The sequence below is a fragment of the Balearica regulorum genome, chromosome 3 (assembly GCF_011004875.1).
Source record: "Balearica regulorum gibbericeps isolate bBalReg1 chromosome 3, bBalReg1.pri, whole genome shotgun sequence".
Taxonomy (NCBI): Eukaryota; Metazoa; Chordata; class Aves; order Gruiformes; family Gruidae; genus Balearica; species Balearica regulorum.
In genome coordinates this window covers 26,081,797-26,106,723 of record NC_046186.1, presented here as the reverse complement: position 1 = coordinate 26,106,723, position 24,927 = coordinate 26,081,797, and the positions used below count along the sequence as shown (strand labels likewise).

General features: G+C 38.1%; 2 protein-coding genes across 8 annotated transcripts in view; one reads left to right on the top strand and one right to left on the bottom strand.

Annotated features, from left to right (window-relative positions):
* Window positions 1-24,927, bottom strand: part of MCPH1 (microcephalin 1) — a 133,318-nt gene that overhangs the window by 18,989 nt on the left and 89,402 nt on the right. The gene's annotated exons all lie outside the window — the stretch shown is intronic.
* Window positions 16,942-24,927, top strand: part of ANGPT2 (angiopoietin 2) — a 45,765-nt gene continuing 37,779 nt past the window's right edge. For all 4 annotated transcript variants that reach the window (XM_010297993.2, XM_010297995.2, XM_010297994.2 and 1 more), the window contains exon 1: window positions 16,942-17,622. In XM_010297993.2, coding sequence (XP_010296295.1) covers window positions 17,338-17,622 — 285 coding nt within the window. In that variant the 5' untranslated portion in view covers window positions 16,942-17,337. The remainder of the gene's footprint in view (window positions 17,623-24,927) is intronic.

Sequence of the window (24,927 nt, the reverse complement as noted above, 5' to 3'; positions counted from 1 at the left end):
AAGACTAGCAGGGCAGAATTTGGCACAGGTTCATGGAGTATTTTCTTCATATTAGCTGTGAATTACTTCAGCCTTGATTTTGGAGGACAGAATGCAGCAGTTAAGACTATACCTTAGACACACTTATGAAAGAGTCTGAGAAGAAGAGCTGTATCAGCTAAAATGTACTTTCTAATGCTCTCAGGAGATGAATAAGACTCTGTAACTGAGAATTACATTCAGAAAAATATCTTATCAGGTCTGTAGGCCACGATCCTACACTGTAGAGACCTTGTCATGGATTTCAGTGTCATACACTCTTGCAAGAACATAAGTAGAGTTGCAATAGAACCTTTTGCTTATGACTAAATGAAGAAACAGAGCAAGGCATTTGTTAAAAATAAGGGAACTTTAATTAAATGACTAAGATTCACTTTTGTTGGAACCATTGCATGCTATTGTCTTTTGAGGGAGTCAGACTTACAACTAATTTTATTGCCTGGATATAGTGTACAACAATTATGATAAACAAAAGCCAACAAGAGCATCTCAACAGCTGTGTCCACTAAAGCCGCTAGACTAGAAATTTTCCTATTCCAACATAAAGATAGCTATAAATAGCCCTCACAAAGTTCCACCATATTGTGGCATCTTCAGCTATTCCATCTAGAACTACTGTTAAATAAATGTTAGTCTTGGTATTAAAAAAAACATTAAATGTGTCTGTGTCATATTATAAGAGCACAAAATTCAACACATTTTTCCTCTTATAAAACAATGTTACTTGACGCACACATTTTACTGTGCTACATAGAAGTAGCTCTTTACAATTTCACCATTAAAATAACTGGAATGTATTTTTGACTGACGGTGTTTTAACCATTACACATAAACACTGCGTATAAGCTTGATTTACTGTTATGCAATAAAATATACAGAAACAATTTCCTTCTACCATAACAAGTGTGGGGATCAAGTGAAATAAAGCAGGATTTTTGAAGCTTTAGCTATATAGCCCCTGTGGGGCTCCAATGGCTTAGCCAACAAAAAATCACTTGCATGCAGGAGCCAGGAGGTTTTGTAGCACATATTGGTCTCACAAAACACTTATTCTTCCACCTTGTTCATATAAGGAAGAGGGAGCACTAATTCTTCTGTCACTACCATCCATACATGCAATTTAACTTTCACTCATGAAATGCTGAACATGTACAGAGAAACCATTTTTACTGAAGGATAAGAGTATTTAGATGACAGTAACCAATAACCACCATGATTTTCTAGGCATTAGGATAAGATACATTATTTACTGTAGGAAAAAAAAATACATAAAAGCTAAAAGCTGATTATTATTAGCATCAAGCACTCTTGCAAAGTGTACGTGACCATCTGCCAGCAAGCCTGTAATGAATCATACAAGCAAACACAATCACAGTGTAACATCACCAGAAGAGAAAAAAAAAGACAAAGGCACATAAACTTAACCAGGCTTTTGCTACCGTGGAAAAAAGACCAAAATTAAAGTTTGTCTTTTTATATGATAACACAGCTTCTCCAAATGCTGATTTTCTACAAGTGTGAGGTTACAGATCAGACAATAATGTAAAAGTAGAATGTGTTACAATTGCAGCAAGCCAGAAATCTACCAAAACTGTATTAATAGAACAATATAAACCTCTACTTTTTCTTAGCAATGAAAACTGGCTGCAAAGATGACTGGGCCTGGCTCTTTCTTAATATCTATACATTAATTTCAGCTTTCTTACTCCAAGTTTTGCTTGCTCTTCTGGTGCCTTGTTATCACAGTATTTCCCATATAAGTTTATGGAAACACATCCTGGTGTTTCTTCTCGTTTAAGGATCATCTCCTCTCCAGAAACTTGGAACAAAACCCAAAAGCAAACAAACAAAAACTGAAGTTTTGGTTTATGAAATGTATTCTATGTTTATAAGTAGAGAAAATTCTGGACTGGAATCAGTGACCCTGTCAACACTTAGCAGCTTCGTTTAGCAAAAAATTTATATTCACTCATTTTTCATTTCCATGTTAGTCCAAACCAGTCAAATGCGGAGAGGAAACTGATGGCATACATTAAAATTACAAGCAAAGTAACTGATGAAAAGTTTTTGTGACCAAAGTGTAGCAAGGCGTTGGGATCCTATTAGTGAGATCTACGAATCCATCGTGCTGTAAGCAAGGACTACAGAGTGGTAAAAAGGAATTACAGACATTGATTTTTATCCTGGAGAATTAGCTGTGTAGCTAAACCCTCAGAGTTGTTTTTAGCAGCTAGTTGGGGTGTCACAAGCTATTTGTAAATCATTACAGGACACGATCATGCACTCAAGTGCATAAATCAAGTACATCAGCCAGAGAAGCCACACAGGTAGGTGGGCATCCTTCCCAGAATGGGCTCCTGAGCAATCATCAGATCCATCCTTGACATCCAACAGGTTTCTGAAACTGCTTCGTCTCGGCTGTTTTGTCTGAATATACTACGTCTGTCTGAATACGCTACGTACATCTTAAAAAACATCTTTTGGATAAAATTGGCCTTTTGACTCAGAATGCCTTTGTAAACTAACATTTAAAGGACACAGTCCACAAAAAAACTACGCTATGTCTTCCTCCTTCCAGTTTGAGCCAATTTCCCTGGTATGGAAGCAGGATGTACTTCAAGTTCTCATGTCTTCACTGGTAATAAAGGATAAAATTAGTGCCAGGCTCAACAATCTGTCTTTATTAAATAAAAATAGTCATTTGCATTCTCATCCTGAATGTATAAAAGTTCCTTTCTTTCTTGTCTGTAGCAACGTATCAAATGAATATAGGGATTATTCCGAATTTCACAGATGTAACACAGACAAACTAAAAGCAGTAGAATATTAGACAGAGAAGCAGCGTGTGACTTGCAGAAAGTGATGGCCTGGTAGCACCTTCTTTGACCTAGTATTCAAAGGGAGACGATGCCAGGTAGGTGTCTTCTGCCATCTCTAGTAACATAGTTAATACTGAAAACATGATAAATGAAGGTACACATTCTCAGGATTCCTTCTGTTAGACTGGAAGTTGAAGTGCTTAGGAAAAACTCCATATCCATTAGCTTGTGTATTTTAAAATTTCTACCTGCAGCCACCACGGTTAAGTTTAGTAAGTGAAACCTGACTGCAGCTGTGGATTGTATTGTGCTCCTGCAGGCAGGACACCCAATTCCAATTTAATCTGAAGCTTTCAACAGGATCAAAGGTACTGAGCGGACGTGCTTCTCATTAGGTGTAATAAACACATACGTGCCAATAAAGAGGGGCTGAATTGTATTAGATGTATAAATAGGCGCAAGAAAAAAAGTCTCAAAAGCAAAGTCAAATCTGTAGAATATTATCAGTTTTCACTTTCACATTTTGGAAATGTGAAAGAAAGCTCTTACAATGAGACTTTCAGTGGAATTTGCATGTCCTTGACTGCTGACTGAACTACCTAGAGATTAGGATTCTGGCTTCCAAAATCATGGTAAAACAAAAATTATGTTTTTTATTTATTTGATGCCTTCTATTGCCATTTCGCAGTGTAACATTTTCATGCTTCTGTAACCATGAGGAGAAGAATTATTTTCCCTGAATTTAAAATACCATTTTTTCTTAATCTAATTAGTTCACAATCCAGGATGTAACAGACCAAAACGGCTAAGTAACATAAGCACTGGCCACACTGCTATGCCCTCAAAACAAGGTAACATTTCTTTTTAACCCAAAACCGTTAAGAAAATGTATAACAGCTGCCATTCAGCTTTCAAATATAACCTATTCATGCACATAACATATTAAAAGGCTCTTATGCTTTTCCATGCTTAGGGACCAGAGGTTTATTGTTACCTAAAGATGCAAAGGGGGACATATTAGGATTTTTGGAAGACTCGAAGCCTATAGTTACTATTACCTTTGAAAATCTGTCATTCACTTATGAACATTGAATATTTTAAAGTTTTAACCCTAAAGCATTAAACAGACTGGAAAGTACAGAATACATGACTATTCCAGCTCATTGTTAAAAGTGGACTATAACAGCTGAGACCAGAGCAGAATATACACATTAAAAACAGAATAAGGATTTAGTAATCATTTATTCCTCTGGTTTTGTCCTTTAGCCTGTATCTTTTCTTTTTGCTGCGCTTGGCAGATGTCCCACATAACAGGGCATGTCCTGTATTACACAGTCAAGTCTTGTGTCTCATATGAAAAGCATATGGGACATGGTTTTCCACATATTTTCATAGAAACCAGGCTGTTTTTCAGATGCCAAGTAAACTGGAAAAATGACACAGCACATACGTGGATAAAACCTGCATGTATAGCAGATGCGGTACCAACTACAGTGTATTTGATGTCCATGTGAGGAGCTGTTACACAGTCCCTAACTGTCCTGAATTCCAACATCTAGTATTTAGGACTTTCAACCCTACTTTTAGTAAAAGAAAATTAACTAGGAAAAAAAAAAAAAAAAGACAAAATAAGAAACCTTCTGTCTCTTATTTCTAATCCTGAATATGTTCATTTCTGTTTGCCTTCTATTCATTTACATTACTTCATTCCCCCAGCTGTACTATGGGGCAATACTTACTGAACCATCTGCCACTTCATTTTTTGGAAACAGATGCCTCATTCTGGCATGGAAAAGCCAGTGAAGAGATGGAATTTGATGAATGAGCATTTAATGAATTTACGAACATTGAGAAATCAATGAGAGGGAACAAAGTTTCACTTACTGTAAAGCCTGATTCTCATTTGGACCAGCCATGACAGCCAATATTTTAACTTCCAATTGTTTAACTAGTCTAGTGAATGTTTGGTGAGAAATCTGTATCTTTAAGAAAAAATCCTCACTGTGTAAAGTTAATGCAAATGGCAACTGGTTGAGGATTCACACGTTCTGGTTTTCTTTTAAAATACACTTGTATTTCAAATAAAGACAGTTCTTGGCCACTGTTCATGCCATTAACAGCTTTAAAAGCCTTGGGCCATCCTCTGTGAGCGGACACAGGGTATCTGCAAATTATAATAATGGAGAACAGACCCACATTTTGTTTATTTCAGCAGCTTCTGACCATTGTGCACGCTAGACACATCAGCACAAGGTTCTGACTGATACTAGAAAAGCCTTCTAAATGAGAGAGTTTACCCTGAGTCCACAGTTTACCCTTAAAGCATCGCTTTTTTCCTTATTCCTCCAGGCTACCAGTTTATTGAAATTGCTAGCTTAAAAGTGTGTGCTATTTTTCTTTATTGGGTGTACTGCACTCTAAAATTGTGGGCCAGCAGTGTTAGGTAAGAGGTAGGTGAGTGTAGTTTTTATCCACCCTATTGCAGAACCAGTGAGGTAAAATATATGAATACAAAGGAGCCCACTTCACATAGAATAAATGTTCCAAAATAGAGGTTTTAAAACTCAGGAAAGAATCTGGCTCAAGTTAATAAAAACCAAGAGCAGTCTGATTTTCATGTAAATTTTTGGGTTTGATCTCTATTTTTTTATACTATTTATTGTAAACCTTTAAATAAGTATTTTTTTAAAATCTGAAAACAAAAGTAGCAATTAAGCTATTGATAGTTGAGAATAATTTGTCTGATTGCAAAGTTCTCAGGCAAGCAGGTTCACTTGTGGGCAATAATAGTCTACGAAGCACAGTATCACTCTGATGCTTTTAGTAATAGGATTAACTATATTCTTTTTCATGTCACTGGTAGATATAATGATATAAAATTAAGTTGTTTCACTATTGCAATGAAATCTAAAACCGTAATAATTTCTAATACTAAAACCACTGCTGCTAATACTGCAATAATTGCGTTGAGCAGTTTGCAGGCATTAATATTAGCTTGTGGCTGACAATTGTAATTTCATGGCTGTGAGAAAATGCGAGAATTATTTCAAATATAATAATTATATTTTTATCATCCGAAGAGGGATATTTTTTCTATAAGCACTTTTCACATGGAGGTCCAACATAAATATTTTTCTTTCTTTCAGCAAAGTGATGAGATTTAATGAGAGAAATTAAGAGATGAAAAAACTTATTAGGTCACTTAAATCTTACTGCTGCCAGTACAGGATTTTCCTTTACATATTTCAGTGTTTTGCCCATCTATATTAAATTAATCATGCAACAGGGAATCCACTGCTTCGCATGAGAGGCTTTTCTACAGCCTCATAGATCTTAGCCTCAGAAAATATTTCTTTATACTTGATATAAAATTAAAACAAAATTTAGGCCATGACTCCTAACAGTTTCCCTGCCTGCTGTAGTCCTGCCTGGAATACTTCACAGCTGGCTGAAAATTCAGTCCCTTGCTAGCCCATCCTTCCTCGCCATCTATAATGGGGGGCTGCAACGGCGTTCCAGAACAAGCACTACTTAAATGTTTCAACTGACATTTATTTAGTGCTCTTAACCTTGAAAAATGTGACTCCAGAAAGAATTATCTTTCCAGGGAAAATTGTCTGTTTAGACCCAGTTTCTTGGTGGACTGTTTTTTAATCAATTCATAGTCCAAGTGAATCCATTACTGAAAGAGATGAGAGTCAAAACAATAAAGTTTGGATATAATAGTCCAAAAATTGCAATAAAATGAAAAAATACTGGTAAGATACTAACAACAGCACTTAAAGTCGAGACAATGAAACACATCTGAAATCTGGAATAATCATCAGTAAGTCAGACGAGAACTTTTAGCAAAAGACAAGAAAAAAGGTGGTTTTATCCTCAGTTCTCATCACCTTCTGCAGAAAAGTGGTTTGGAAAAGACTCGTGTCCTTCCCATGCAGCTTACAGCAATGAGGTTTTTACAAAAAGAATGAAGCCAGCATTTGTACTGTCTAGTGAACTTCATGACATTAATTTCATCTAACTTCAGGCGCTTTCATCTGAGCTTATTACTCAAGTGTCCCTTTCTCATCAACAGAGAGAAATCTCTGACTCTAAAGGAAGCCTTGGGTGGCCTGATCTTTGTATTTAGTCCAAGAAGGCCACCTGGACACCCTATGCAAGGATACAATCTTCTTCTTTAATAGAAGAGAAAATGTTCTAAGCTGGCCGAGTTAGGACATATTCTTCTAACTGTCATGGCATCATCTAGCAAATATTTTAACCTTACTGCATGCATTTTTGCTCTTAAAAATGATACTTGAGTGGGGAAACAGGCAAAGGAAGGCAGAAATAAGTAGAATAACATCAGGTGATCATTAATTTGATTAATTAGATATAAAGTTATTTATGTTCAGGAAAAATGCTATTCACTGGACATTGCTATTAATAGCAGGCAAAGCGGTAACAACTAATATCATTTAACACTAAAGGTGAAGCCTTATTAGTAATTTAAAATAGAATTTGATCACAGTTTTCGCTAAAGCTTTTGACTTAAAAATCAAGTGAGAACATACAACTACAAGGAAGACCTTCTATAATCAAGTTTAAACTTAAGCTAGTAAGCTAAGATTGAACTGTTTGATGGGATTTGTAAATATAAGCCAGTTTGACTGGGCCAGCCTGAATGGGGATTCACATTCAAACAATACGGATATCACCAGTGACAGTCTCTGAATTTCATATACATGTATTTCTAGTGGGACAAAATAAAGATTTTCAAAGTTTTGAATTTTCTCGGTGTAGTAAAACTACTCAAGTAACAATTCCGATTTAGATAAAGGGAAAGACCAGTAAGAGGACTTTCTAATTGGTTTGAGTTTGGAAGAAAATACACCATTTTAAAGATAGGATACTTATAAGAGATTTGATCTTCTGTACACATTCCACTGGAGATGGAGGATTATCTTTCCAGCAAATGATTTATTTGGAGAGATCAAGAACAGACTATTACTCAACTAGTGAGGTACTTATGTTAATATTTACTCAGCAATAGGAGTTTTGCTAGATGGTTGTATGGAGGCAAGGAGTCCAAGCTCAAAGGAGCCCTAATCTTACCACCAGCGTGCAGGTAGTCTTTCTCCTGTCCCACCACGGGTTCTGATGCCTCACTAACCAGGGAAAAAATACTTTAGTTCCTTCCTTTGCTCGTACAGCAGTAAGACCAATGATAAAAAGAATGCCCAGTTTTTGTGGCAGAATCAGCAAAGAGGGTGGGCACTGTTTTTGAGAACTATCACTGAACTATGTTTATTAGTATTGAAAAAAGCAAAGATTTATCTTTATGGAGAACAAAAATCGTTTGCAGTTGCTCTGTCCTCTTCTAATTACACATCCATAATACAGTTCAACAACTATGAATATATGAAAATATGGTGCAAATATTTTTCTTGCACTCTCCATAAAAAGGTTAGCGTATGTACTGTATTTTTTTCTTGAGGGAAACAGATGTCAGGAACTAGGTACCTTACTGTTGCCATAAATGTCCTCTCTCTCTCTGAAAGCTTTGTTTATTCCTCTTACACAGTTTCTCACTTCCTTTTCATTCTCTCTCTTTGACATCAGTTTATCTTTGAATTCAGAATCTTGACTTGAACATGCTCTTTGGAAGTATGACATGCTGTTATCAAATAAGTGTGCTATTACCAGATGAGAGAACCTTCCGCTAACCTGAATGACTGCTTACAAGAGGAAGGGTTTAAATCACAGGGACTGAGGTTATTTTTAAGGCTAGATTACTGTCAACTGCTTAGACATTTTAAAAATACATTCCTTTAAACAAACGGCATATGCATTTTTCTTTAGGATGTCAGTAAGGCAGACTTCTCATTTTCCAAAAGCCTTCTGGATTCTTTCAGAGTCTGTTGCCTTCTCACATCCACATAATACACCATTCACATAACACAACAAAAGTCAAAACCTTACAAGATTTTAGGTTTAAATTATGCAAATGCACAAAACTGTAATTAAAAAGACATTTTTCAAAGAGCATATAAACAGTATATGAGCATATAGAGTAAGAATATCTGTTAATTTTTTCACGTATAATGCAATAGTGAAGAGTTAATATGCATATGCTATGGAAACAATTTTTAACAACAGGTTTTAAAGGCCTTACTGGAGCTAGTTGCTACACATTAGCATGCAAGGTAATTCATTCAGTTTCAAAACTGACAGTAACCTGTTTCAACAAGCACTATATTGTGTTTTGCCCAGTGTAGGAGATAGATAGGGCACAGCACTTAACACTGTCAAAGATATTCAAGAGTCCAACTGTAAGATCCTTAGCATTAGCTGTAATTTTCCATGTTAATTTTGAACTCATGCTATTTGAGTTGAAGATGTAATTACACTTGTTACCAGCTAAAGTTTGCTGTCATCATGTAACTCTGAAGAGAATAAACACAGCCTTTGGGCACTATAGCTAAACAATATAAAATGTTAAGGAGGAAGGACGTATAGCAACTATTCTTCATAATCCTGGGACTCGCTTCCTATGTGGATGATTCATCTTTCAAAGATTAAAATAACATTCATTATTAAAAAATGTTCCTGGTGAAAGAAACTACCATCTGTCCTACAAATAGGAACTTCATTAATGCATTGTGAGAATCTTCTTAGATATCTGCATACATTATTTGTATAGATTAAAGTTTTATAGATATTTGTGTGTTCTACTTTAGATATTCCTTGAAAATTTGGACTGGTAAAGGAAATCAGTATAAAAGTAATGAAACAGGAAAAACTAAGAAGCATTTTGCATTTAAGAAGGTTTTGGAATGTGGAAGTGATAATGACAGGAATTTTTAAAAAAATTCATTCATGTTATCGTTGTTGGTCAGGATGTGATATCACAAAGTCCCAATCTAAATTAACACGACCAATTATATTTTAGGTACAATGGCATCTGCAACATACTAAGCATATAGATATAGGCAGATGTAAGTATGTATATATATAATTATACAATTTCTTCTAATGTTAATATAATCTCAGTCAAAAAGCCTTGAGCAGATGTTATATAACAAAAGTGGGATATCAAAGTAAGTCTGTAAGTGGAAAATATGGTCACGTTAAATGTCAGATGAACTGAGAGAAGACATCCCAAGCATAACCAAGACAGTCCAAGAAAGCCAATCCAGTCAGTGCCTGCAAAGTAACCAATGAAGCTGACATATTTGGTAGAAGACGTGCTGAATTTAGAGCTTCCAAAAATGAAAAACAATTAGAAGCAATTAAGTCGACAGTCTACTTGTGTGAAGCTTTGACAGTTGTCTAACAATTCTTATGAAAATAAAGTTGAATGTAATTTACTAAGAGAGACATAACTAATATAAGCTTCATAAACAAGTCACATTTCAAATGTTATGGAGGAGTCAGACAGAATATGTACAAAACTAAACGTGTTGATGATGATTAGCATAGAAATTTTTGAGATGTTAATGAAAGCACAGCATCAAAAAAGGGAGAGAATAAAATAGCAAAGAAACAAAAGAATATAAACATAACTTGCAGATTATAGATTTAAACACGTTGAAGGATGGTGGCTGTATCAACTGTGTAAGAGAAAAAGGGGCTAGCAAGCAAGCAATTCCAAGGGAAGATACAAAGTCTGGTTTTGGCTGCGTTATGCTTCCACTAATGGCGTGACATCTAGGAAAAATACCATGTACTGAAATGATGGATTGGATGTTCCAAGACAAGATGGGAACAAACAGACTGAGTCACCAAGAGTGGTAACTGAAATTTTCAGTGGATCAGATTATTGACCTCTTGTCCCTTCAGCAAAAGTAAAATATGAGAATTACTGGGTAAATGCCCTCCCTTGAAAGGAAGGGTACTCATAGGAGACGTGAGGGAACGTCAGAGGAGGAACATAAAGACAACTATGAATTCACAAGATGTTACACCAGATGTTCTGAGTGATTAGAAATAAACAGCAGCTGAGAAAGTGAGGGGAATCCTGAGATTTTGTTAAAAAAAGTCATTAGAGATTAGTGGAGAAGTTCAGGCCGAATAAGAAGGATAGGAGGCCAATGGTGGGGAAAGGAGGAACGATTGGTGAGATACCACCACTAATTTTAGAAGTGCTGAAGAACTGAACTACAGGTCTTGATGAAAACAATTTGTTTTGGCTTATCAGAAAACATAATAATCTGGCACTCTTCTCTCAAGAGAGTGTAAGACCTCAAAACAGGTAAGATTTTCAGCAGACTAAAAATCTGGTAGGGTCCAAGATCCTGTTCCCTGTTTTTTAAGTTACAAGCTCATGAGTCTTGTCCTTGTTGACATTCGTTCCTGAGAAACATGCTAAAATACTCCCAGTGAAAGAAAATACTTTGGAGTCAGCAACTGGAACTACCATAAACTAATATTAAAGCACCAGGAACCAAAGGTGGGGACTTAACATTGAGTGTCAAAATGTGAGGAGTGTAAATACCAGGAATATACAAAATACTTTGTTAATTTATTCCAAGTTTCACATAATTTTTCATCTCAGATTTGATTTTGAAGTTCCATATTCTCACACTACAGCATTTTCATTTATATACGTAGATCAAATACTCCTGTAAGTATGCAGCACCAAAACCTACATGTTTACATGGTTCTGCCTTTATTTTGCACATACTTCATTATGTATTTTTCCCTTGCTAAAACAAGAAAACTGCTGAAATGAAAACTTGCTTATCTGCTAAATCAACATCTTGAAAGTTTTAGGTGGCAAAGTCTGCAGATAGCAGACTAAAGCCAAGTCAACATTTTCTTACATTACCTCAAAAACTTTTATGCTTCCTTTTCCATCAGAGATCTCACCAGATCTCTGTATTTGCCTGTCACACAGAAGCTGTGCAGCTGTAAGTAAAATGATAATTGGAAAGATAATGTTAGTGGTATTCAGGCATCTCTCTCAAAGCAGCTTAGTCATATGCTGTATGGAATAAAAACAGGATTGGCTGAGTAAGGGAATTTACTGTTTCCCAGGAAAGGAAATTGCCTGCAACACATCTGGCAAAACGTTCTAAATGTTTAGTTTTGACAAAATATACATTTCAGCTCTTCTTATAAGGTGAGTTCTGTAGAGTGGGTATCTTCTTTCTAAAAAGGGAAAGATCTAATTTGTACTTTAAATATACCGAGCCACTATTTGCTATTTTATGTCAAATACTATATACACTCAGCTATAAAGCAAGCAGGAAATCACAGGCTAAGCAGCTATATTTCAGTTAATAGAATAACTGTACCCCTCCATATCGACAGCAGAAATAAAAGATGAAGAGAACAATGAAAATGAAAAAAGCACCGAGAGGAAGCAACTGGTCTGAATACAACTTTCTACTCAATTTCATACTGGCATATATTAGATTCCACGCCAAATTATTTACATTCCTTCCTACTTCAACATATCTAACAATGAGATGTTCCTTCTCATAATTGACAGGAGACAGATCTTCTCTGTCATTCAGCTTTTCTGGAATAAGCCCTGCCCTGCAAGCAGACTTGTTATTATGCCTCTGAGGCTCAGCAAAAAGGCTGTATTCAAGCATCTTCCTTCCTCCTCCTCAGTTTTCAAGGACAAAAATGTATTTAACTTGCCTTACTTTTCACACCAGTTTTCTAAATTTAGCTGTTACTACTTGCTTTCCCCCTGAACTCTGACTGGCTTTGACTCCCTGGGGAGGCAGAGAAGACCACTTCCTCCCCCACAGCTGGGAAAGCTGCTCCCAAAGGGATAGAAAGGGTGAAGGATCACAATCAAATGCTCCAAAAGATGCGCCAAATACGGCACTAGCCTGTAGTGAAGGGTTAAAGGGATGTATATTTATTTTGTTGGCAAGGTGAACGCTCACTAACTTTCTTGGGCAGTGGGAAAGAGCATTTCGTTAAAGCAATCCGAGTCCATTGGACGCAGATGGGGAAACAGCAAAATCCTCCCTCGGTTATGTGTGCATATTGGGGGTTGTATTCCAGTTATTGCCCTTACAGCCTGGAAGTACCAAGGAAAAGCTGGGGAAAATATTACTGTGGTGAACCTCAGGCTGTTACTCCAACAACTGGATGAGAAGCACAGCCGAGTAGCTCGCTGGTGGTGCCTGCTGTGCTGGTAAGGGTCTTCTGTTAGCAATTTGTTGTCACTTCTCAGAATAATACCTGCACTTCCCATACCTTTTCCCTGAACTGCTGACAGCTGCCATAACAACCGGTCTTTCATTCATTCATTCAAACCCCCCCCCCAAAAAAAAACCAAATGCAGCCAAAAACCCAGTAAAAGGTGAGCTCGTTTCTCTTTCCAGTTCTAAATTCATACAACCATAGTTCTCTCTAGTGGAGGTCCAAGATACAGCAAGCCTTGTTAGGCTGCCTCCAAGTTCAGATTTGTTCCTGGCCCCATTACGGCTCAAGGGCCTCCCGGGGTCATGCATCGGCCTTTCCTAACGGAAAACAGACTCCAGATCAAACCTTCAGAGACACTCCAGTCTCTCCTCAAAAACCCAGCAAAACGGAGCTGCCAGTTTGTGTTGGTGATCTGACTCACCAGTGTGGCATACAGATGGCTTGACAGCAATTCAAAAACTGTCGATTTAATGAAGCCTCTCATGGAAATCCTGTCTAATGAATTCTCAGCATCCATTAAATCTTGTCTTTTACATATGTTGAGTTCCTAGAGTAGATGTCTAATAATTAAAAACAAAACCCCTGAAAGACTACACTGGTCAGTCTCACCTTTCCCTTTAATGTCTAAGGGATTAAAAAAATGCATGAAAATATAATCAGAAAAATTAAATTTCTCTTCCAGTTCCTTGTCATTTATGAGAGATGCTTTCAGATCTGGAGCATTCTTATTTTCAGCACTACTCTATTGAAGGCCCTATATTCTTTGGGCTAGCTGTGAGAGGAAAAGAAAGCAGGGAGCAGACCAATTTAAGGACAAGTAAAAGTCACAATAGGAAATTCTCATTCAATTTAGAAAATTAATAAAAAATATTCAAATAAAAGAAAATATTGAATTTGAACATCCAGTTAGATACCTAGAAATGCTTCACACAGTCTAGTGTATAAATCTAATCCTACATGCTGTCCTCATTGCATGATAGTAGGTTACTCAAGTACCTTGCAAAAGACTGTTATTCACATGGAATTAAGCATTCTTTCAAAGACTTCAATATCTTGAAAAGCAGAAATCACTATGGAGAAAGCTTCTGAAACTTCATTAACAATGCAGCTAGCTGTCACATTAATTTGCTTTGCTATTGCAATACAAAGTTGAAGGGATGGAGAATGCATAATTTATATGCCAAATCCTCCAAATACGTACATTTTGTAGAAAATAATCTTGACTCTATCTCATGTTCCAAACATATTCCTCCATTTCCTCTGCCTGGAAGGATGAACGATGGCAGATGAACACTCAACAGGAAGAAAATCTGACAAATTGGTTCCACAGGTCACAGTCCAAGTATAATTTCAGCCTTTCTGGAAGTCTCAAGAATTGAATTCTAGTGATTTTCCTTTCCAGAGGTCACTATGTGTGGTGGGTTGACCCTGGCTGAGGGCCAGGTGCCCACCAGAGCTGCTCCATCACTCCCCTCCTTCTCTAGACAGGGGAGAAAAAGTACAACGAAAAGCTTGTGGGTCGAGATAAGGACAGGGAGAGATCACTCACTAATTATCGTCACGAGCAAAACAGACTGAACTTAGAGAGGGAATTCATCTAATTACTAAGCAAAACAGAGTAGAGGAATGAGAAATAAAATCAAATCTTAAAACACCTCCCCCCACCCCTCCCATCTTCCCGGGCTCAACTTCACTCCCGGCTTCAACCTCCGACCCCCCTCAGCGGCACAGGCGGACGGGGAATGGGTGTTACGGTCAGTTCATCACACGGTGTTTCTGCCGCTTCTTCCTCCTCAAGGGAAGGATTCCTCTCATCGTTCCCCTGCTCCAGCGTGGGGTCCCTCTCACAGGAGACAGTTCTTCATGAACTTCTCCAACATGAGTCTCTCCCACGGGCTACAGTCCTTCACAAACTGCTCCAGCGTGGGTCTCTCCCACAGGGTGCAGACCTTCAGGAGCAAACTGCTCCAGCGTGGGTCCCCCACGGGGTCACAAGTCCTGTCAGCAAACCTGCTCTGGCGTGGGCTCCTCTCTCCACGGGTCCACAGGTCCTGCCAGGAGCTTGCTCCAGCGCGGGCTTCCCATGGGGTCACAGCCTCCTTCAGGTGTCTCCACCTGCTCCGGCGTGGGGTCCTCCATGGGCTGCAGGTGGAATCTCTACACCCCCTCATCCTCCCTCCATGGGCTGCAGGGGAACAGCCTGCTTCACCATGGTCTTCACCATGGGCTGCAGGGGGATCTCTGCTCCGGTGCCTGGAGCACCTCCTGCCCCTCCTTCTGCACTGACCTTGGTCTCTGCAGAGTTTCTTGCATCTTCTCACTCCTCTCTCTGGCTGCAAAAGCTCTCTCTAACTGTTTTTGTCTTTCTTAAATATGTTATCACAGAGGCGCCGATTGGCTCGGCCTTGGCCAGCGGCGGGTCCATCTTGGAGCCGGCTGACATTGGCTCTGTCAGACACAGGGGAAGCTTCTAGCAGCTTCTCACAGAAGCCACCCCTGTAGCTCCCCCTGCTACCAAAACCTTGCCATGCAAATCCAACACACTGTGTATTATGTAAAGAAATCCCAGCAGCTTCCAACAACGTAAGGCATGCGTTTTAGCTGCTACAACTGTTTTTGACAGCCTCTGAGCACAATTTCCATGATTTAAAAAGTAAAAGCCACATTAATATACTATATGAAATATAGCAAGTTGTATAAGAAAGTCTGTCCTAGGAGATCCTGAGGCATGCTGGGATTTTCCTTGTATAAAAGAAACTTTGGTCTGTAATTCATGTTAGTTTGACTAGCATGGCATTCCCTTTGTTTATTTTAATTAAGAAAAACCCATAGCTTCCAGATCCAGAGCTAGCAAAACTCTCAGGCAGTTTGGCTTCAGGAGTCAGTATCCTATTATTGCACTGGTTTCCAGAAGATGTTTTCTAAAACAGAGAAGTAAACTTTTCCAAAATTTCAGTGGAATCAACTCTTTCCCAGGGTTTGGTAAGTTGGTTAGTAATTTTCCGCTTTTTCAGGATCACTGATCATCGCAGAGAAAATGGGAGTGGGAAGTAGGGGGAAGCTCCTTTTTACTCTTACATATACATTTCAAATACTTTATTAGATTTTTCCCTCACCTTTTACAGGTATTTCCCGCCTCTGAGGGCACGGAATCGGGCTAGTGAGAGCTGATGGGGTAACTGCTGTTCAGCCATGCCGCTGCCTGCGGTGTGCCTGCCTGCCACTGCGGCTGGCGAGTTATTCCCTCTGCCAGTCCCAGCTGACTTGTGATTTGTAACTCTTGCTAATGTTAGCGCTTCCACAGTTAGCCATTTAATGCAGACAAAAAAAGCCTTAAAAAAATAAAACAGCTTGAAAGCGCTTCACTCTGGAAAGACATGCTTGAAAATGAGTATTCATCTCAGAGGTTCAGTAAAATACAAAGTCTGCGTTCGACTGAAAACTTTTAATTAAACCCCCTCTCTTATTCTCTTTGCAAGGACGTGCCCAAGCCTGCTTTTGTATGCTCAGGACAGTGTCTTTCCCTGTAATTACACCATGCATTAAACACAAACGAAATTACATCTTGGTTCAGTGCATTTAAAAAAACGCCCAAAACTTCTTTAAGAAGAACTAACAAGCCCCGGACTTTTTTTTTTTTTTTTGACATCGTTTAAAAATGATTACCACCACAAATAATTTACAAGCATAGTTGGAGGCTATCGGAACTGATTGCTCTGTCTAGGAAATTCTTAATGAGAGCCGTGCTGCAGGAATTCGCAGGGGTCCTGTAGCTGCCGGCTCCTCCCCGGGGTTTCCTCTCGCTGCGCGCCGCCCCGCGCAAATCCCGCGCAGCTCTGCGCCGCTCCGTGTCCGGGCGAACGCTCTCCCCGCAGCCCGTTTTGCAAATTCCCCCCCGCCCACCCCCCCGCAGGAAGGCACTGCCGGAGCCGGGAGGGAGGAGCAGCTCCGCTCCACATATCTGCCTGCTCTTACCAACTTATCATATACGGGAAGGGCAGTGGTTGGTGTTCGGGTACCGAGGCCCTAAAACCGTGGCACGGCGAGGAGCAGAAAGCCTCGCGGCTTGTGGCCGAGCGGGGCCGGATCCCGCAGCGTGGAGGGGGTTGCTTTGGCTTCCCGCATCTGACAGCTGAGGGCACGGCGGCCGCGGGGGGGGGAAGACGGCCCGTTCCCAGCCTGCAGCTAGGGCAGTAGGAAAGCCCAGCCCTCGGTCAGACGGCACATGGCAGCAGGGCGCTCGGTCTCGGCGCAGGTTAACTAGGTCTGGGCTCCCGTTAGCGCGCTAAAGCACCCCGAGCTTTGCTGGGTTATCGCAGGAATTAAAATGCAGCTGACTGTTTACTTCTTTTTGGGCTGCGGTATTTTCTTAGCTTCAGGATACAACTCCTTTAGTAAGAGCGTGGAGACGATAGGCAAGAAGCAGTACCAGGTTCAGCACGGGTCATGCAGCTACACCTTCCTTTTGCCCGAGACGGACAACTGCCGATCTTCTGCTTCGTACGTGTCCAACGCGGTGCAAAGGGATGCGCCTTTAGATTACGATGATTCAGTTCAAAGACTGCAGCTACTTGAGAACATCATGGAAAACAACACTCAGTGGCTGATGAAGGTAGGATAATACCGTTTCTGTTTGTTTTAAAAATCTTGCTGTTTCGTTATGTTATTGCAACAGTTTCTAAATTCACAAAATGCATTATCTAAACTAAATTTCGCAACTGCCTTGCAATCAAAAAGTTGTTTAGAAGTCTGAGAGCATAATTTTACCGACCAGAAAGGGAGAACTGCACTGTTCTGAAGAGCTCCCGCTTTGAAGTTTGTCATTGCATTTGAGTTGCTTGGACAAATAGTAATTACATACGCGGGCAGACTGTGAGCATGTCTGAAATTTCTGACATGAAAGAACCAGCTACTAAGTTGTAATTAACTGACAAGGGCTATTGTATTCCTATTTAAAGACTATAGAATGTGCCTTTATCCGAAGCAAGTTTGAAAAATGTTATTATTTGAAGCATCATTTCAAAACTTGCATGCAGAAATGAAGATATTAAGACCCACTGATAAAGAATTGTAATTCTAAGCAAGGACTGCAAGTCTGACTTGCAATGAAATTAGCCTCGTGAAGTGATAGAATTTCAAGAAAGCTCATTAACGGATATCCTTCGCATCCTGTAACATTTCCACTCAAATATACAATATTCAAGGGAAAAACACTCTGGAAAAGGTGTTGCAGATGCCACAGAGCTTCCTTTAATGCAACTTCATTGTAACTAAGAGAAAATGACGTATTTATTGCAAAAGTGGCAACATTTGTAAAACTACACCTGAAACAACAGAAAAAAATGTGTACTGCATAGGTTCTTAATGTTACTGGAGAATAACCCTGATCACTATTCCACATTTGTATAGAAACTAATTTTGATTCTAAATGCTGTACAGTTCCATAGATTTTGCTTTAATAAATCTTTACTTCACTGGTACCTGAAAAAGTGTAATAGTATAGTTTAATTGCATAGTAAATTTATGAGTGTTTATGTCTCATACCAAAATGTCTATCTTCTATGCAATAAATATTTTGAGGACTTAACCGAGCAGTTGACATACCATCTCCAAATAAGTGTTCAAGTGATGTCGTAAGGGTTTTTATCATAAAGAAAGAAATATATGTTGCAAACGGAGAGAATTCCCAATCATCTACAGTGAGTAACCAATTCTTTACTCTAAACTTACATGACTATAAAATAGTTCTGCATTAAGGTTCACTTCTCTCATCGGTTACACAGTTACAGAACTAGTGTGATATAATCAAAGGAACTTGGTAGAGAATTTGTGTGTGTAAGAAACAGAAGTGGCACTTCAGAAAGCATAGAGTTTTCATCTACCTGAAAATGAACCTTGAAAGTTAAATCCAAAATGCTTACACTCGAAGCCTCTAAATCTGTCTTTATGGGTTTAGGATGCTTCATTGAGACACCCAAATAATGCCAGTTCAGTAGCTTCTGTTTTTTTAATCTCACAGGCAAACATACTTCCCTCCACATACTTACCTTTCTGCTTATTAATTTACAGTGCTCACTATTGTCATGTTAAGAGCAACATTAACAGATGTGCAATGCAGGCTGAAAAACACACAAAGTAAAGCAGTCTGATCTACCCAGCTGCTAAGCAATTTCCTAACATAAATAGCAAAATCACACACAGGATTCCAGTGCTAAATGCCACTTAAGTAGGCAAACACAGCATCATGAGTGGCATCAGGTAAACAGAAACCAGTAAGCAAATTCCAGCATCCTTATTTAGTAAAAACCATGCTTTTTCCTGTCAGTCCCTGGGAAATCAGTTACAAGAGGAATAGGGTAAGTATATCTAACCCATTCTTTAAAGGAACAAAAGGCAGATTTTCTGTTTTACAAGACAGAGAAACGTTTCTTTTATTTGAGCAAAGATTTCCAAATGAGATGCTTTAGAATAGCCTGATTTTTTTTCCCTAGCTGTTCCACAGCTAAACATCCTGTAAAATAACTGCTGTGTGCCTTTTTCACTATTTTAACACCTGCTCTTTATGTCATCTGTTTTGTTCACAAAGAGACTTCCAACAAAAGTAGCTTTTCCTCAGATTTGCTTTGCTAGAGACACCTGGTTTGCAAGTGAAGATGAAAAGCAAACAATAACCTTTAAAGTTGCTCACAGAGTTTACTTGCTGGTTTTTTTAAGGTCACTAATACACGTTCCTAGGTTCATATTTCAACTTATGAAAATAGAATACTAGATAAATTAAGGCATGGCAAAAAACTTGGTCACTTAGTTTTTATACCGTATTGAAAGTGTAAATAAGATTGATTTAAAAAATAACCTGACATTAACTTCTCAGCAATTGCACAAAAAACTGCTTTAGGTCTTGCTTTTTTAAAAGTTATTTTTGCTCATTTAAGAGGGAGCACCTGTTTTGTTTTGAAGTTGTGTAAAAAAAAAATACATTATAAGCTTTTAGCGGGAATTAACCTTTAAATGTTGTTCCTGAAGTATTGCACATCCCAAAACATTTTTACACTCCTCCCCCCTCTCCTGCCTTTAATCCATCAACTAAAGGAAACGTTGTGTTTCTGAATGAACACTAGGCTGTATGAATGGAACAGCATGGGAAGTGTGCGCTTCATCTGGTTAATGGACAAACACAATGGGAAGAAAATGAGTTACGTAGGTCCAGGTTCTTTTCTGATCTGCTCCTGCACAGGGAGCAGAAGACTTTGTTCTGTAATTGATACAAATTGCTGCTTCTTGAAAACACTTTTTGTTTTGGTCTGAACTGTATTAATGCCTTATGCCACTACTGTAAATGCCATACATAAAACTGGAATGTCTTGAAAAGTAGATTATGTTTAAGCGTTCAGACATACTAGAACAAAACACCTAATCCAGTGGTTAGCATTAAGCCAGTAAGCGATGCTGTAGAGCAACGGCCAAAAGCCTAGATCAACTGTGCAGCAATATACCTGAAATGAACTTTCTTCTTTGACTTTGCCTACCTTGGGATCAATCTGTATATTGAAGTGTAAGATTTTTTATAATGGGCTTGTGGGCAGGGAGTACAAACTTCTCAATAATAAGATTTTCAATTAATTTGAGAGGATAGCAGATTAGTATACAGCTGACATACAAGACTGGAGATTTTAAATGTAGACATGTATGTTGGCTACTATACTTTGGGAAGTTTTTTTATATGAAAACAACATCAGGTTTTCAGATATTCCTAGAAGATAGGCAATTCCTGTAAGTTCCACAATTAAACAAATCTCTGTCTGAATTAATGGCAGTTTTACTATTTGGATCATGGCATTTCTACTCAAGGAACTCAATTTTTTTTTTTCAGGTATTAAGACATTGAAATAAATGAATGCTAGCTTGAATTTACATCTTAGTACATAAACTAGATCCTAAGACTCAGGAGATATGCCTCCGTTCAAAGCAATAGTGTAAAAGAAACATGTCATACTTTCTTAGTCTTTCCTGTTATAAACAATTGAAAACAATGCATGATCAAATTGATTATAGCATACGGAATATAGGTAATTTATTTGTAGTTTATCAGCAGATCAAAAGACTAGTAAAAAAAAAGTCTGTACCAGGAGTCAACATTTAAGCATAAGACTAGAACTTCTTCCTGAACCATCCCCGCAGACTGGGAGGGGGAATCTTTGCTGATGGACATGCAGTATCTTTGGATACTCTGAACTGAGATTCTTTTTTCCTTGTCATATTATCTTGGAAGCTAAAAACCCTCTGTCAGTTTGAAATGTATTTCTTCTGTAAGCACAACAAAATCAGATGTTTTAAGATGTACGGGAATGAATGCTTATAATTTTTGGTGAGTAATTACCAATGAAAGGTTGTAATTTTGTCATACTTTTACTGGACTTCATATTTCAAATAAGAAAATACATTCTGACATGCCGTCAGCCGAAAACATCTGCACACAATGGACAAGGACAAATATATTGTACAGTATTGGATTTTGAAGTACACAAGAGATGATTCTGACTCTGAATCAAGACCTGCATTCCTTTCTTAAGTAATGCATCTGTTTTCACTTACTGTGAAAAGTGCTTGTTTCTGTCTATCAGCTATGTATTTGCTAAGCAAAAGAGTACTGGCAGGACCCAAAAGAAAATGCTTTTTTTTTACTTTCAGATTAGTAGATGTTACCGGATAAATTTCCACACTACTTTAAATGATCTGACTATGCAGTTTATTGTTCTATCTCCTGTAGGTAAATTTCTGTGAAAGGATTTGAAACAACACTTTTGCACATGTTTAAAAACTATGTTGTAAAGACTATTTCTGCATCATTCCACAAATAACCAAATTGGTGGTACAGGTATAAAATCAACAGAGGACTAGGGATTTTCTTCTACAGATCTACAAGACAAAATTGAAGTTGAGAGCTCGCCATCTCCAAGACGTTATCAGTAAAAAATGTGATAAACAGAGGCTCGTTTTACTGATTTGGTCTCTTATTGGCATTCACGATATATTTTCATGTCCTTTAATATGATCATAAAATTATCATCTTTGACTGGTCCAAACAGCAAATTTGGAACCTTTCTCCATTAATTGTTGACATCAAGTGCTGTATTTTTCTTTCTTTCTTTCTTTCTTTCTTTCTTTCTTTCTTTCTTTCTTTCTTTCTTTCTTTCTTTCTTTCTTTCTTTCTTTCTTTCTTTCTTTCTTTCTTTCTTTCTTTCTTTCTTTCTTTCTTTCTTTCTTTCTTTCTTTCTTTCTTTCTTTCTTTCTTTCTTTCTTTCTTTCTTTCTTTCTTTCTTTCTTTCTTTCTTTCTCCAAGTGCACATATAGGAAATTAGCCTGGAGATGCTTAAGTTGACAGTTTCCAGTCCTTTTTGTTTGCATACCCACTTAACATACAAAACTTAACAGCATAACCTTTAGAATATCTTAAAAACTATTGCAGATAGACTGTGGTTCAGAATAGTATTTCTTCTACAGACAACTATCTTGTTAGTGCTTCTTTTTTGTTAATTATGAACAAATTCAGTAACATGAATAATTTACCAAGGAGAACAACTGATATCATTTACTTGATTCCTTGATTCACAAGAAAGAAGCTATCATGTATTAATTGCTTAGAACAGAACTTTGCCCAAAAGGCAGAGATACCCATTTCTAACCTTCAAAATATGACATCTAGTATCTTCAATGACTTATTATATCATCCTTTTCATACCATAGCATTTATGGTTTTGAAAATATACCATATTATACATTATTTGAGTTACAATATTTCTTACAGTGGACCAAGGCAGCTTAATAAACCACTATTTATTTAACAACCTTTTACATACTTTAATGCAAGAACCTCCTGTTGCATCTGTTATTTCATGGGATTTTACATAGCTTTGGCTGAAAGCCAGGATGGGGGCAACGTGAGACTATCTTCCTCCACCATTACCATTATTATAGGGCTAGACATGCAAAATGCTGCCAAGTGATTTAGAAGACATAGTCTCTCAGACCTTAGATGAGGGTCTACAACAGAGAGGTGTCACTCTCAGATCCTTCTCTGGAGCTTAGCTTAGACTTTCATCAGATGACTCAGTCTATCTTAATTAGCTCCCCAGAGTAAGTTTAGTCTGTCTCTTCAGCCTGGAAGAGAGAGAAATAGAAGAATCGAAAACTTGAAAGAAATCCCCCTTGAAGAGGCTGATTTATCAGCATTGCTGAAGAAGTTGCAAAAGCCAGCATGCTGCACAGCCCTGGCATACTGCTTTGGCACTAAAGTTTGTAAGCCTCAGAATGAGAGACAATAGGTAGAAAGTAGAAAAGTGGACAAGGCTGCAAATGTGATACAAATATTATAGATAAACATTGCGCTTCCGACTTGTTAAACCAGCTTAGGTACAAGAGTCAAATTGGGACTGATGGCTCTTCCACAAGGCTTGGTGTCTCCCCATTCCCACATCCTGACAGAATCGTAGAATCACAGAATGGTTTGGGTTGGAACGGACCTGAAAGACCATCTAGTTCCAAGCCCCCTGCCATGGGCAGGGACACCCTCCACTAGACCAGATTGCCCAAGGCCCCATCCAACCTGGCCTTGAACACTTCCAGGGAGGGGGCATCCACAGCTTCTCTGTGCAACCTCTTCCAGTGTTTCATCACCCTTATGATAAAAAAATTCTTCCTGGAACAGCAGATGTAAGTTGTACTTCAGAGAAAAAAGTTTCTGGGATCTCGTTAGCAATAAGAGACTGATGGGAGCCTTAAGGATACCTGTACAGACTGCAGAAGGGAAAATGGGAGAAGATGTCTCTTGAATCAAGAAATAATTCATGTATGTTTCAGTACATGAAACAAGGATGTCACACACAGAAAATATTTTGGTAGTCCCAATGCTCTCACTAGGAAATCTCTCACTGGTAATAACAGCTAAACCACTGAGAAAAGAATTTGTCAGTGGACCGTAAGTATCACTATAACCTTCAAGAAAAGGAGAGTTTCTATGGCACTGAATAAGAAGCTTTAGAAATAAGCACAGACAATTTTATCTGCTATTTTATTCTTTGAATTTCTCAGACCAGTTAAATATAAATTACAGGTGAAAAAATTAATAGCATCAGATAATTTAATAGAGCTAAGCATCTGGAGACAAAAAAAGAAGGTATGGTGCAGCAATTTAATACTTAGAAATGCCTTAGAGATACGGCACATTCCACAGTGGAACAAATTAAACCAAATAACCTCACACACACACACACACTCACAAAGTTAAAAAGTGCTTTACAACTGGAAATACTGTGATCATTTCATTTCCTTTAACAGACGTATCTCTAGGAAATGGGGCAGAGGAAAAAAGAATTGTATTTATTCTCTAGTGGGAATAAATGAAACCTAAAGGTGAACTGGTAGGTGAACTTAAAGTCTATTCAAAGTAAACCAAGCTCAGAGGAAACGTTAAAGAATTCTCCAGGTTACAAAATCCAGATCCATGTTTTGCATAAAAAAAAAATCGCATGTCTAAATAGTTCTGCAAACACTCACTGTGTCAGTTTTCAAGCTGCCTAGGAAAATACATTACTACTCCTTAAATGCCTTTAAAAAAAAAAAATGCTTACTACGTTCCAAATAATTACTGAAAATCGTATTAGTTTTTATCTTTATGGAACAGGTTAACCCTAAAATTAAGATGTTGTTTACAAAGCTCAGCAAAAATATCCTGCAATTTGTATGATTAGGAGATATCTGTTCTCATTCCAACTTCCAGCACATTATGGCTCAGTCTGGACAGAGAGAGGGAAGCTACAGGAACTTTTCTGCTGTCTTTATACAGCCCATACAAAGCTTTATCAGTTTATCTAATAATCTTCCAGGAGCCTGCTGAAGTCATTACAAGGTCTTACTGCTA